This window comes from Plecotus auritus (genome assembly GCF_963455305.1).
Source record: "Plecotus auritus genome assembly, chromosome: 8".
Classification (NCBI taxonomy): domain Eukaryota; kingdom Metazoa; phylum Chordata; class Mammalia; order Chiroptera; family Vespertilionidae; genus Plecotus; species Plecotus auritus.
In genome coordinates this window covers 44850769-44866285 of record NC_137782.1, presented here as the reverse complement: position 1 = coordinate 44866285, position 15517 = coordinate 44850769, and the positions used below count along the sequence as shown (strand labels likewise).

The window sequence follows — 15517 nt, the reverse complement described above, 5'->3', positions numbered from 1 at the left end:
ATTAGGTTTTATTGTTAAGACATATTCTAGAGCTATTTTATTCCAGCTACATGTACATGTGTAGAAATTCAGGCTGAAGGAATAGTCAAGGCATCGATGTCACAGCCATGTTGGTGTCCAGAAAGATGTCCACCACACTTCTGGGCCTGGCCTCCTTCAACAGCTCTCTTTGTGGTTTAAAATATGTCATTGGGGAGGTCATTTATCAGAAACTTCTCACTATGCTCTGGGTTTTTGATAAAATTTAGTTATATACAATTATTACATTTTAGAAATGTTTCTTAGTACATCATTTTCATGCCTTTGATATAATCCTACTGTGAAAGATACTAAGACATTACAGAGCATTGTATGTGTCCCTAAATTGTATGGAATCTTTTAGGGCATGTACGTGTAGGAAAGTAGAGAAGAACTAAAAAGTCCACGTGCATGAGATGGTGTGGAGTGGACATATGAGTGGCACATAGTCACAGCAGCATCAGGATGCTTCAGGGAGAGCTGGTGTGCTGGTCTCCATGTCTGGTAATGCCTTCTTATTGAACACCCAGAACTGTCCCTTTTACAATTATGATTATGTGGTTACTCATGGCAAACAGAAGATCCTTTAATTGTGTGGACAGTATCTATGATTAGCTGTCAGCTCTGTGCCATTCACAGTATAAGCTTATAAAGTCATTGAATGGTGATGTCTGAACTGTCAGAATATAAATATGGTGAGGTTTCCACTTCAGAAATTGAAAGGACAAAACATCTTTCTTTCTTTTTATAACTATGGCACAGAAAAACCAACAGTGGATGAAAATAGTGATTCCTTTAAATTTTATTTAAGAATTATTTTGGTTGAACATTTTCTTTATTATTTTTTTATTTAAAAAAATCTTTATTGTTGAAAGTATTACATATGTCCCCCTTTTCCCACCATTGACCTCAGAATTGTGCTTTTCAAATTCTGTTTGCATATACATATATATTTTTAAAGATGGAATGTATGTGTGTAAATAATTTCAGTGCTGCAGTATATAAAGTGCTTTTCCAGAATTGACCTTCCTCTTTGTTCAGGCTTTTCTGGCCTACTTCCCACCAAAGACAATTACTGCTCCCAGCTTTGTGTGCTTCCCCAACTTATTTTCTATTTATTTGTCATTTCAGAAGTGTGTGTGTGTGTGTATGTGTATGGCCCGTGTGTATTTTTTGACAAGTGGCATGTTAATTCTGTAGATGTGGTTCTTTTACAGTATTTAATCCATTAATTGAACAGCTATTTGCTAGATACTGACCATGCTCCAGGCACTGTACTGGGCCCTGGGGTGTTAGCAGAAACTAAAGCTGGCAAGCATTCTGCTATCAGGAGCTTACATTCCAGCATGGGAAGATACTCAACAAGTAGAAATAGAGCTCACACATGCCACTATTAAAATAGTGGTGACACAGGGACATAAAAGAGGGTGGTACTGTATTGCAGTTTTCGGTAGGTGGTGAGAGGAAGCCTCAGAGATAAGGTGACAAGAGGAGGGTGCCACATGGGTGTTTTAGGCAGAGCAGAGTTTGGCAGGTGTCCTGAGATGGGAGTGTGTGGGCACAGCTGAGGGCCACAGAGCGGCCATGTGCCCAGAGTGAGGTGTGGGGTGAGGGGAGCTTGGGGGACTCTTCTGGCCTCACTGGCCCCGCCTGATCTTCAGTGAGACATGATCGAGTAGAACTTTCACTACCGTTCCTACTCAGCCCAAAGCTTCCTCAGTATTCCCTTAGGGGGAATAATGTCTTGGACTTTAATTCATTTCCATGTGTTTCAGTGTAAAACAAGGATGTCAAACTCAAAGGTTAACACGGGCCAAATAAACGAGGCATGCAGCCCATGGGCCGTGAGTTTGACATACTTGGTCTAAAACCTTTAATCAAAAGATATAAGTAATATAAAGAATTGAATGGATATGTTTTCTTTGTATCATAAAGTCTAAACTGGCAAATACTTTGACTTTCATTTTTATTCCTTCCCAACCCATAATTGAAAAGTCTTTTCTGTTGTTAACCTTCTTTTGATAGTTTTAATCAATTCTGTATTTTATCCTCCGTAACTCTATACTTCTGCCAAGTTTAAATATATTTCATCACCTACATACATCCTTCCAGTTGTTTTTGCTCATACACTTAATTATATAAGAAGGAAATTTAGTTTAATATTTTGAATGCTGGAAGGTATGTAATAAATGATAATGTTATTCTACATAGTCTTGTTTGAGGTGTTGAAGATTTGAAAAATTAGTATAAATGATCTCTGTAGATGCCCATCTGAATTTATCTTTTCAAAATAATTTAGAATATATGAGAAGTACATGAAACCTACAAATCTACTTGGTGAAAAGAGGAATCATAGCTGCACACGTCCAAATTTTACAGTAAATGATGATTCTTTGTACTGGAAGGAAGTGGCATTAATTGCTTTGCCCTGCATTTAAGAGGGCTTTTCCATCCAGATAAGTCTCAGAGACACAAGCATTCCCAGTGTTGCTTGGTTCATGCAGGCTACTTTGTACCCAATGCACAGTAGAGAGTGCAGTAATAGTGAAGAGCCAGCTTGTATCTTGTTTATTTTTAATTTAAATTCTTTATTGTTTAAAGTCTTACTTGAGTCTCCTTTTTCCCCCATTGACCTCTCGCTGGCCGCTCCCTCTCCCCAAAGCCTGCTTGTATCTTATTAACTCCTTATTTTCAGTTGGATCACAACTATACATTCCCAATTTGTTTCTTATGTGAATCTAATTTTAACACTTTTCCTGAACTTACGATTTAGAAAGGAACAAATCACATTCCTTACAAGATGATCTTTCTACATATATGAATGATGTTATGATTTAAAGCAAGCTCTGATCCATGTCAGGCTCGGCAGCATCCACATTGACTCATCTTCTGAACTCACGTTGTGTCTTGGTGACGCTCCGGTGCACAAACCCCCCGATATTTACTCTAGAAGTGTGCTGTAACTGCTGCTCCTCGGGCTGAGGTCTTAGGAAGGGTCAATTCTGTCCTGAACTCTGAGATTACTGGGCAACACATCTCTAGCCTTCCCCCTAATCTTACCTTGAGCTGAAATGGTCCCTTAGATCATCCTGACATGCTAGAAGGCTATGATGATGACAGAGGCCAAGACAGGAAAACACCTGAGTTCTGAAAGGCTGCCTTTCCCAGGCCTGGCAAGTCACACAGTCTCCACCAGGCTGGGGGGCCTGTCTAAATTTGACAGGTATAGTCAAATGTAGACATTCTCTTTCCATAAGAGAGATGTATGGACCTCCAGGATAAATTGCAAATATGCTATATTTGCTGGTATATAAATACATGTATATGGGATATGTTTCAATATTACAACAATATATTTTAGGAAAAAAATATGTAATGTATATTCAATGTGAATTTATATTTCTTTTGTAGGGAAATATTTTCTTCATTTCCTACTATATATTTGATTCCTGTAGTAAGTCACATTTGGGATAAATAGTGATGGTCCTGTCTTGTAACTGATGCACAAGGTCAGGGAGTGAGCACGCTAGGGTCAGTGTCTGGCTCTCCCAGGGCTCTAGTGAACATTAAAATCTCCTGTGTTAGGGTTGAACCCAAGTGCCACTTAGAATCAGCCGTGTGGTCTTCGCCTTATTCATACTCCAATAGGTCTTTGTTGGATAATTGGAGCTGACAAAACTTCTGCATTGGGACAGAAGTTTTGGTTCATACTCAGCTTCCATTAATATATGTTTAATTTTAATATGTTAAAATTTAAAAGAAAATTACTTTAGTTGATTTTGTGTTTGATATATTTTAATTAGTGCTTTCTCCTCTCTGTAAGTCTATTTTTTGGTCTTATTGGTAAAGTCTATCTTACTTATATTTGTTACCAGTTCATTCTAATACTATAACTGGTGAGACTGTCATCTGAACACTTAGTAAAAGGTTTTTTTCATTGCCAGGCAAACTAGATAGGTTCTCAATTCCCTGAAATCCCACTTTTAGTGCATCTGTAGGTACATTGCTTGAAGCACAGCAGTCTTTGTTGTAGCTGACATGCTGTTTTGAAGACTGTGTGTTACTTGGCCAAATATAAAAGAGTTCATCATCAATCTCAGATGTAGACATTGTTTTGGTGGGGTTTCTTCTAGACATGCACATATTCGTGGCTTGTATGCATATGTGCTGTATCTGTTTGGTCGTGGATACTATTCAAAGGTAAACCCAGTTTAGCTCCTTAGAAAATTGTAATCAAATAGTTGTGTAAAGCAAGCACTGAAGGGATGTATAGGAATGGGTGGGGGAAGAGGGTTGGAGAAAAACAGAAGAGATGACTCTTTTATTCCTCTGAAAGCTAAATTTCTATCCACAGTTATCGGGGCCATGCTAATCTGATTCTCTTTAAATTATGCAATTTTTTATTTCTCCCGTCAATGCAGCTTGCTTTCTACCCCCTCCCCCCAGATACTAGGATTGGTTCCCTGCTCACACACACCCCCACCTGTGTCTGCGTATCTTCTCTGCCTCCAAGTTAGTCATTATCTGCAGCCTCCATTAACCTCTTCTGTTTTTTGGACTCACCTAAACCTTACCTGAAAGATTTTCCAACGGTTTCATTCTATATTCACTGATGCTTTTTCTAAATGTCTTTTAAGGCTTTGTTAAGAAGTCCAACATAATGTGGCACCTTAGTGTTTTATTTCACTGACATTCATGTTGACCACTGACTCATTGGCTCCTCTTGGGGTGGCATGTAGTTCTACATACACAGAGCATTGCTAGACACACTATAGGTTCCAACACATACTATTTTTTATTGATGAATTGATGTAGAAATAGTGAACCCTTTTAATTTGAAGGTTTTTCTGGTTGTGTTGTGAATGTCCAATGACTAGACATTGGTCAAGGTATTTGGGATGAAGGTATAAATGGGTTTGAAATCCATTTTGTCATTTTTTTTCTCAAATGATATCACTAAGAACAATGATTTAAAAGAAACTCTCTTTATATAATAATTAAACAGTAATATTAGTCCTTTATTTGTACCTGCTATTTTAACCTTCCTTACATAAATCCATTGTTTTCTTACCTAACCTGAAGAGATAAAATTTTATTTAGTCCAGACTAGAGGATTTTGGCAATTTAATATATGTCTTGTGCACCAGGACTTGACTTCTATGGCTAGTTAATTGTTTCAACTTTCCACGGCCTCCAGCTCTGCCATACACTTGAAAGGGGGCAGTTTGAAAGGCATGGGGCAGTCTGGGACTGGAATGGGTCTCATATGCAGTATAATTCCTTCCACCTGTTCTCATGTTGGTGTTTTAAAGCCCTGCCCTGCAGGGAACATGAACTATTTCAGGACTAAACCAACTTCTCAGGTCCTGAGGAAGGGGGCTTAGTGGACCTTTGTTTCCCAGCAGAGCTCAGTTCATGCTCTTTTACTCCCTATAGATCAGGCTCCCATGGTGGTCATGGCGGGGGGGGGGGGTGGTGACTTGTCATCCAAGCCAGGGATTGGCTGTTTCTGTGAATAAAGTTTTATTGGCACACGGCCATACTTGTTTGTTCATGGACTGTCTGTGGCTACTTCTGTCTGAGCTGCAAAGGCGGCACTGAGTAAATTTATCAAAGACCTGATGGCCCATCAAGTAGAAAATATTATCCTTCACACAGTGTTTCCTCACCCTAATCCAAGAGACTTGTCATGCTGGTGAGCATTGGACACAGCACATGCAGTGGAATGGGGGAAATTCCAACCAAACTCACTAGGATGGTTTGGGGCAGGTTGGACTTTGTGTTCTCTTTGACAAAAATTTGACAGGAATGAGATTTTGAAGAATGAATTCAAGTCTTTGCGGGCCATAGCCCTTATAATCCTTGAATGCTTGTCTTTAGAAGTAGTCATTCTCTTGGTTCTTAGTTGACTAAGTCACCCTGGGATTAATCTTCTGCTTAATGGTCCTCCCAGAAGTAATTTTGATACAAAGCTTTTCAACCTTTGGATTGAATTGAAAGGGCTAAAAAATATATTTCACAGCAATTAAAATCTGAGTGATATTTTAAGAGGTTTTTAAATGACACGCTTTGGCATGAGTAAGGTTAAATTTCTGTCCCAACTAGTTAATAAGGATTATAGCCTGTTAATTAGGCTAATTATCACCTGTTCAGGGCAAAAATGCACTCAAGACTCTTGGCTTAAGTAGCAAGCTCCCTTGGGTTCTGTGTAAGAGCCCTCGGGAGGTTTCCAGCTTCATCTCTAAGCTGCACTTGAGCCTGAAGAGTTACATTTAGTAAATGAAACCTTTCTATTCTTAGGTCTTTGTGGCTTCTTGATATAAATCATGCTCGGGTTTTGTATGTAATCGGAAACAGGCCTCTCTCAAATTCTAGCTTAATGTGAATAATCTGGATACTAGTGTTATCATGGAATAATTTTGGTTTCAGAATATAACTTTATTCATTGAGTCAGAATTTTTTGTGGACTTTATACACACACACACACACACACACACACACACACACACACACACTTGGAAGAAAATGGCCAAAGGGACCCTCAGTGTCTTCATAGTTATTATTTAGCTGTCAGTGTACCTTTTCAGTTTTTTAATTTAGAGAACACAGCAAGAGATTTATTTTACATGTAGTTTAAAGTTGCATATTTTGTTGAATCATGTTTATAGTACTCTGAAATCTCATAGAAATAAAATGAACAGGATTACTGTGGAATAATATTGGGGTACTTAACGTGGATTTAACATTTTTTTGCATGAATAAGTAGTTTAACTCCCAAGGCAGTATTATACATTTTACTTTGCTCTTTCCCAGGACAGACCTGTGCAGGCCCCTCCCTGTCCTGGTGCTCATAGGTACTGCATTTGTTATCTTGGCAGACTTTCTGGAACTTCTCCCTTTGGCTTTGTTATCCTTGGGTACCTCTTTAGCATAAGGTGCTCATGTGACTTAGTTGAGCATTGTAGTTGCCCTTCAGTGGTTATCTTTAACTGCCTTTTTATGTGTTTCTTTGTTTAAGAAAGTGAGTCCTGAGTTATATTTGTAGCCCAGCAGAAAATGATATGGTAGCCCTACTGAGCAAAGACCCCATCATGTTCTATTTTCATTTTATCTCTTATTATAGTATCATAAAATTATTAAGTTATAATAAATTTAAAAAGGCTGTTATTCCAAAGAAAGTGCATTGGTAGTATTTGAGTAACTTAGAGTTGTTGGAACAAATTTATTAGTACATTGGACTGCTTTGCTAGTAATCATACAAACCTTGTATTGTTTTAACTGTTCTGTATTCTGTGTTTATTCATAAAGACCAGCAATACCTGTCAATTAAGTTTTTGCAACATCAGTTTAGTTTTGTATCAGTCAACAACTTCGTTTCACAGTTTTGAAAGATAATAACTGCACTATTGTTTAATATCTTGACAAAATTTAGCTTCTTCTATTAAATTTCATTTGTGCCATACCACATCTGGTTACTGCTGCACTCTTTCTTGCAGATGTGAATTTGTGTGACTTATTAATTTGACAAGTCTGGTCCAATGTGTCATGTAGAGAAGATGTGAAATATTGTTTGATAGTTTAGTTAAAATATTCATTTTGAATTTGGAAAAATTTCAGAAACAATGGAAACACTTTGGAAGATGTTAACATATGGCCATATACACTTCGATTTCTTCTTTTAAAAAAACAACAAAATCATACAGTTATAGTTAACACTCTATTCCCATATGCACGCCTGCCCCCCTCTTCTCAGAAGCAAGCAGTATTCACAGGCTATGATACCATGAATGTCTTTGCACGTGGATTTCATATGTCTATGTTTAATATTGTTCCTTTCTTTGAAAAATTTTCTATCAGTGGTACAGTGTTGTATCTAACTTGTTTTAATGCTGTTAAGTTTCAGAGATGGTGTAACCCATATGCTGATAAATATAGTCCTAGTCCAGTGGTCGGCAAACTCATTAGTCAACAGAGCCAAATATCAACAGTACAACGATTGAAATTTCTTTTGAGAGCCAAATTTTTTAAACTTAAACTTCTTCAAATGCCACTTCTTCAAAATAGACTCGCCTAGGCTGTGGTATTTTGTGGAAGAGCCACACTCAAGGGGCCAAAGAGCCGCATGTGGCTCGCAAGCCGCAGTTTGCCGACCACTGTCCTAGTCGATTCATTTTACCTGCACGATGATGTTCTACTTTATGATTAAACCCATTATTTACTTTCTTCCCTGGTGGTATTTAAGTTTGCTCACATTTGAATGGGGATAATTTTTTTCCACGACTGTACTCGTGCCAGAATCTCTTAGTTGTGTACCTAGACAGGCTTTCTAGGAGAAAGAGATAGTACAATATAACTGTAAAAGCATCGCCAAAGCAATTAGATTCCAAATTATCCTGAATTGGAGAGATTAGTAAAGAACATAAAAATATGCTAGTGACACGTCTTACTATATTTTAAATATTATAAGGTAGTAAAGTACCAGAGCATCAAAATATTTTTATCTTTATATGTAAGTAGGATAGGGGCATTTTTAAAAATTATGTTACTAATAAATGGAATGAATAATCCAACTAGTGGGATTTTTACATGTTGAAATAACATTTTAAAGTATGATTTGAGAAAATAAGTATAGCTCCCCTGTTAGGACACTTGGCTTCTGTGGATAATGGAAAGCTAAAGTTAAAGATGCAACTAAAAATGCAAGTTATATATTTTGACATATCTTGTCTGCCCTTTTGACATTTAAAAACAAGCAGTTGCTCTCACAGAGTTCTGCTGAAGCATAAGTATCTGTTAAGGGCGTGGTGTTATTCATGTAGTCATAATTCAGCCCCCTACTAGTTTTTTAGTTTAACTTTGTACATAATGGCCAGGGACACCCCGTGAAAATTTTTAGTTTTTGTCATAAATCTAACAATGAGGATATTTAGTACTCTCTTCTCAAAATTTTAAGTCTAGAGATGTGGATTTTCACCTTGACTCTGTGAGCGTAAATCATGTCACAAGTGACTCATAGAGGGTCCCCCACTGGCTTTAACAGGGCAAAACAAAAGCCCAGGACCTTCCACGTGTTGGGGGTGCTGATGACAAAATACCACATATTACAGTAAATAAAGAAACTACTGTAAATACAGCAAGAGTGCTGGGAAAAGGCTGAGAATTTAATTTAATAGGAAACTTTATAAATTTACCAAGTATGAGATGGAGTGCCCCCATAAATGAAGCTGTAGGCATGAGTCCACAGGAGCTGAGCTCATCTGTTGAGGACAGTATATGATGGACATCACTCATTCACTCATTCGCAGGGTTGCCAGGAGTTTGAGCCGACTCACTAGCATGTGAATTTACACTAAAAGATAACATCTTAACTGACTTCCATAGCACAGCTGACCACCTGAAAAAGGGATTTACTCCAAAAAGTTTTAGCATAGTAGACATCTGAACCCCTGGTAACCAGGGACATGGCTCCACCAACAACGCACCCCTTTCCGTGGGTCCCCCCCACACACACCTTTCCTTGGGTCCCTGTGGCTCCACCTGTAGTGCACACTGACACTTTTCCTTGGGTCTCCACACACACTGACACTTTTCCTTGGGTCTCCACACACACTGACACTTTTCCTTGGGTCCCCACACACACTGACACTTTTCCTTGTGTCTCCACACACACTGACACTTTTCCTTGGGTCTCCACACACACTGACACTTTTTCTTGGGTCCCCACACACACTGATACTTTTCCTTGGGTCCCCACACACGCTGGCACCTTTCCTTGGGTCCCCGGGGCACTGCTCATTAGCTCAAGTCCTGAAGACATACCTGAAGCTGGCTTGGGCTCCCTCAGTGGGTATTGTCCTTGCTGACCTGCTGCATGAAGGCAGCTAGTCTACAGTATTTGAGACTCAGAATTTATGGGGTCCCAGGAAATAACCCATTGGTGGGGGTCTTAATCTTCACAAGGACTCTCTATATTGGCCACCAGTACACGCACTTATGTTCATAAAGCAAACAGGAAGACACGAGATTTTCTGAAAGTCAAGCGATGGCCTCAGTTCTTTGTTATCTGGCTTTTGTCACTTCATGGCAGGCACTAAGCTCTGGTTTAACATTTTTATTACATATGAATAATAGAGCACATGCATTGAGGTTTCATAGATGTAATTTTGTTAAATGTACATCATGGTAGATTTAAAAATGAGGGATTTATTTTGTCATTCATAAAGTTGTAATACAGTCTAGAGAAACTATTTGTTAAAAGATAGCATCTATTTAACCTCCTTATTTATTTCTTGTAGGAGAAGGTTAGATCCACAATAAATACATGAAGAAATAAGTAGATAGGGGAATTTATCTTAGAAATAAGATCCCTGTCATGGTTTTGAAATGTTAAATGCATGAAGACCCGTCAAAGAGATATACGGATATGATATTTTTTTACAGTACATTTCAAAGTATTTAGCTATATTTGTCATTCTCTAGTACCAGTAAGCAATGATCAAATGATGTAGTAATTCCAAAGTCAGTCTGAGTTAATGGGTGCAAATATAATGTCACACATTATATAGATATATTAATTGGCAATTTTAATAGTAATGAAGCACTTAAGATATTTTGTATGACACTTCTAAAATATTTAGTAATTTTCACTCCTGTTGCATTTAAGATCTAATGTTATAAAAATGTAAATACATATAGCAAATGAAGAGGGATTTTTACAAAAGGTAATTACATAGAATATGTGAAACTCTGAATGATTAATTTGTTAAAGTAATCCACATTTACCCCAAAATGAGAAAGTTAATTATTTGAAGCTTGAGATTCTTTTTCTACCCTTATGAGATGAAGAAAATTTGTAAAATCATAGTTAAAGCCTTTATGCAAAGAATATACACCTCCATATTTATATCATAATTTAAAACACATATTGTAATCATGTTTTTTTAGTTGCATTAACTTGCTAAAAGTATAGACCAATTTATGGCAGTTAAATCAAACTGCTATACTTTCTCTTCTGTGGCATAGTGCTTATCAACTTATTAAAACACTTTAATTTTGAATATTTGGTTTAATTTGCTTTTATTTGACTATTCATTATCCAGAATTAATTAGTTGGACACTACTATAGTGGGTACAGGGAAGGCTTTAAACTAAATTGTATTAGTAATAAAAAGTAAATTTTAGCAGTGGTTTCATGAGTGATAGTGAAACAGGACAGAAGACTAACCAGAGTGAATATTCAGGTGTTTTGTTAATGGTTCATACTGCCTTGATCATTGAAGGTATCTTTAACTGTGGGCTCTGGGGCTGAAATATTTCTAGTGTGAGTACTGCTTTGTTATTTTCAGGTTGTTGTTTTTTCATATAGGAAATAATTGAGATTTATTTATCTCAAAGGCTTATTTTATTAAGAATTTATAATTTTATTTTTATTCTTATCAAAACCAACTTTTTATGTAGCCATGTGGTGACTCAGAAGTACACCTTGTTTGGCAGCTGCCTTTGGGACCCCCTTCTCCTGGGAGCTTTGTGGTGGGGGCAGTTGGGTGCCTGCAGGGGCACTGCTATTCCAGGAGCAGTGGGGGCTCCCATGCAGACAGCAGCAGGCGCCTCCGCCTGCAGAGAGCAGGGGTTGTCTGAGTAGTTTAGTATGGATAGCTTTTCATTTAGCCTCTGCTCTGACAGCCCATGCCCTGGATAAGTGGTGTAGGCCTGTACAGGTGAAATCTATTCTCACATTTGCCTCAGGGGTGACTGGACTGTAACAGAATTTTTCAAACCCGTTGGGCCCAACCGCAAAGCAGAGAATAAATGGCTGGAGTGCCAGGCCTGGACAGCAAAATCAATGCCTGGTTATACAGACATGACAGGCCCGGCCTGCGGTTCTCCCCGAGCCTGCGCCGCCCCACTCAGGGCTAGAACACGCTGCTGCTGGGGCCTTCGGGGGCCTGTGCAGGTCACGTTTACATGGTTTTCTCTCTTCTTCATGCAGGAAATTTACATGCCACTTGTGTGATAGAAGTTTCACCGAGAAGTGGGCCCTGAACAACCACATGAAGCTGCACACGGGAGAAAAGCCTTTCAAGTGTACATGGCCCACGTGTCACTACTCCTTCCTCACAGCCTCCGCCATGAAAGACCACTACAGGACACACACAGGTGTGCTGCCCCCTGCGTGAGGGGCCCATGGAAATGATTTCCCTTTTGCAGAGTTTAAGATTGTGGTAATTCTGTAGTAAAGAGGATGGTATCAGCTCACTGTGCATGAATGAGAGGGTAGCGTTAAACTGACATTTGAACATGTGTGTGTGGAGCTGAGTGTTGCACGTGCACAGTTAAACAGAACAAGTTCCCTGTTTAAAAGCTAATTTCTGTTGTGTGTGTACATACATGTGTATGTGTTTAAACACATCTTTTTAGGTGTATTCTTGATTTGTGGAGAACTGGTCTTGTATTTTATTACTGAGGTAAACTCAGCACCATCATATTTTTAACATAATTAAATCTCTATTTTATGCACCTTTAAAAAATTTAATCCACTCATTATTTCTCTTAAGAACAGAATGCTATCAGATTCAAGAATTTTTAATAATTAGTACAAAAAGACCCATCTGAATTTAGTCACTATACATTTAAAGGACTATATGGATTTTCAAACCAAGTGATGGAAAGCACACACAGAATATACCCCTGTGCTGGGTGTGGTACCAAGGACTCTCAGTCTGACCTTCACAAACATGTCCCTGAGTACCTGCTATGGTCAGTGTTTATGACGTGCTTTCATTATCTGGGGGCAGTGGGCCCGAACTCCTTCCAGGTGCATTCGAGCACTCTCCTTCCCTCACCAGAGCTGTACTACCGAGAGCTGTTTGGTATTTTCCTGGTCTTCCTTCTCTTCACATCTCTCAAAAAGTATTTTGTTTCAAGGAAAAAATAAATTTTAATCAGCATTCCCAAATGTTCTTCTGATTGCCAAGAATCCTATATTATTGTTAGAAATTATAGGTTAAAAGTTCTTCTGTAGCAGTTGTGGAAGCCCAGGCCTCCTCGGCTTCCTTGACAAGGGCGTTGACGATTTAAGGTCTCCAGCCTGCCCTGAGAGATCACTTATATCGAACAGCAGATGAAAAGCCAGTGCAGATGTAATTTATCGTCGGCGTTTCCTTCTAAAGAATAATTGTGGAGACTTGGCCGGATCAATAATATGGATTTTTGTTGTTAGGTCTTGTAGTCTGCACCATAATGAGAGATAGGGGACAGTGGCTGTTTTCTAATAGAAAATAAAGGATTGGTTTCCGTGTCTTTCTGCATTTGAATGCAAAATGGCACACTTGAAACTAATTCAAGTTGTTAAGAAAAGTCTCCTATTATATCTCTGCTATCATCTAACTATGGCACGTTACATGAACCTCCTTTACATGTAGTGAAATATTACATTTAGTTTTTCTTAAATTTTCTTTTGAAAAATACTGTGTTGCCCATTGCAACGCTACTCCCCGCTCCCCCTCACCCCCCTGCCTCCTCAAAATAAGTGAAAATTGAATGTGGAATGACACACATCAAGCCACCAAGGTAAATCTCACATACAAGTCATTGTAGACTAACACCCCAAATAAAGTCTACACATCAAATTCAAAGTCACTGATGTATCTAGAACCAAATCACATGGAAAAATAATGTTGTCTTTGTGCCGGTAAATATGTTAAACCAGGAAAGGGAACAAAACTTACTATGTACACAAAGCCTGTGTACCTGAAAAGAACATACATCATGAGGAGTTTTCTATGTTTGGGAGTATATTTCATTAGAAGGATGTAGGTCACAGAGTTCACCAGTGAGAGAAACTGACATACTCCTCTGGGATCCGAACCAGGTGAGAGTACTCCTTCCTCATCAGAGGTTTGGCTGGCTGAATGGCAAAGCCCACCAAGTGCACGCGCGCATGTGTGTGTGTGTGTGTGTGTGTGTGTGTGTGTGTGTGTGAACTGGCACAAACATTCCCACATGCATGAGGGGTTCATGCCCACAAGACAGTGGTGAGGAATAAATCGTGGAGAACAGTTCTACCCCAATGTAGAATAGTATGTTTATATTAACAAGCAAATTATCTTTGTGGATTTTAAAAAAGTCTACGTTCAGTGTTATTTAATTGATAATACAGCTAGTTAGAAAGATTTATATTTCTAATTGATTAAATAATTAAATGAGTGATTATAATTAAACTTTATTCTTCACAGCCCATCTACTCTATTCCTTTTTTCTATATTGAAATAGTGATGTCAAGGAATAAACTTAACCCCAAGATAGGAAAGTAATATAGGAAAAATATTTAAATTTAGCTCTATTTTATAAATGATAATAATGAACATTTTAAACATGCTATTGCAAAATAGGATTAAACATAATTTGGTTAAAAATCTCTTTATTAATACATGCTTGTTTAAGTTAGAAATCCTAGTCATGCTCATATGCAAGGGGAAGACCTTTTTGATTACCAAAGTTGCTCTGTCTTCTTATAGTTACTATTGTTTCTAAGCTTAAAAAAGGCAATGACCATTTCCCGACCCCCTCACGCTAAATCTCCGCTGTGACACACCAAAATGGTTGAGGACAAAGTAGGCTGACTCGACAGAGCCCTCGAAGACTTGTTGCATTAAAACATCTAAATGAGTAAAGTAGATAAAGATAGATACAAAAGATTTATTTCATTTTGGGAAAAGTATTGTATTATTTCACTGGATCTCTCTCCAAGGTTAGCATTTTATTCTCACTGGTTCTGCTTCGTGAGCCTTATGGGATAAACTGCCTGGCTTACCGACACTTATTGCCTAAATATGCTGCAGTAGAAAGATAGATTGTATTTATAACATGCAGGGCAAAATGTTAGCTTGTGTAAAAATGCTTTAAAAATGAGCATTTACACACTTTTAACAAATACTGAGTCTGCCAAATCTGTCTCTAATTGTTGCCGCAGTTTCCAGGCCAGAGTTATCATTAAAAATGAATAATAGGAGTGTTGTACCCTTTCTTTAGCAATCCCTTCACTTTCTTTCTTATGCCTTGGAAGTTTGAGAAACATAAACAGCATTCAACTGCTATTGGTACTGAGTAATGTAGATTTTATTGATACTTGGATCTTCAGTATGTTCCAGGAAACTATTTAATTCACATTATTGAGTAGGAACTTATTAAAGAAGACCCTGATCGAATCAGGTAAAACCAATTCAGTGTCCTATAGCTGTTAGAAAATTCATTGTTTTATTTAAGCAAAATCATATATACTGTATATTAACTATTCCAAGCAGTCTTTACTCAGCTCAGAAAGGCCAGATGTATGGGAATTGTAAAAAATCAGGATATGCATAAAAACTGTTCAAGTGCATAAAGCAGCCCCATCTGGAAGACATCTACCAGAAATGAAGTTGTACAAAACCATTCCATTGATAATAAAGCTAATTTTTATGGGTCTGACAAGTATGTAATTATGTTCAGTGGTGCTTTT

At 38.0% G+C, this 15517-nt stretch overlaps 1 protein-coding gene across 1 annotated transcript in view; it reads left to right on the top strand.

The window, feature by feature from the left end:
* ZNF407 (zinc finger protein 407) overlaps nt 1-15517 on the top strand; it is a 403634-nt gene that overhangs the window by 242852 nt on the left and 145265 nt on the right. The window contains exon 5 of the mRNA XM_080683401.1: nt 12008-12174. Coding sequence (XP_080539527.1) covers nt 12008-12174 — 167 coding nt within the window. The remainder of the gene's footprint in view (nt 1-12007; nt 12175-15517) is intronic.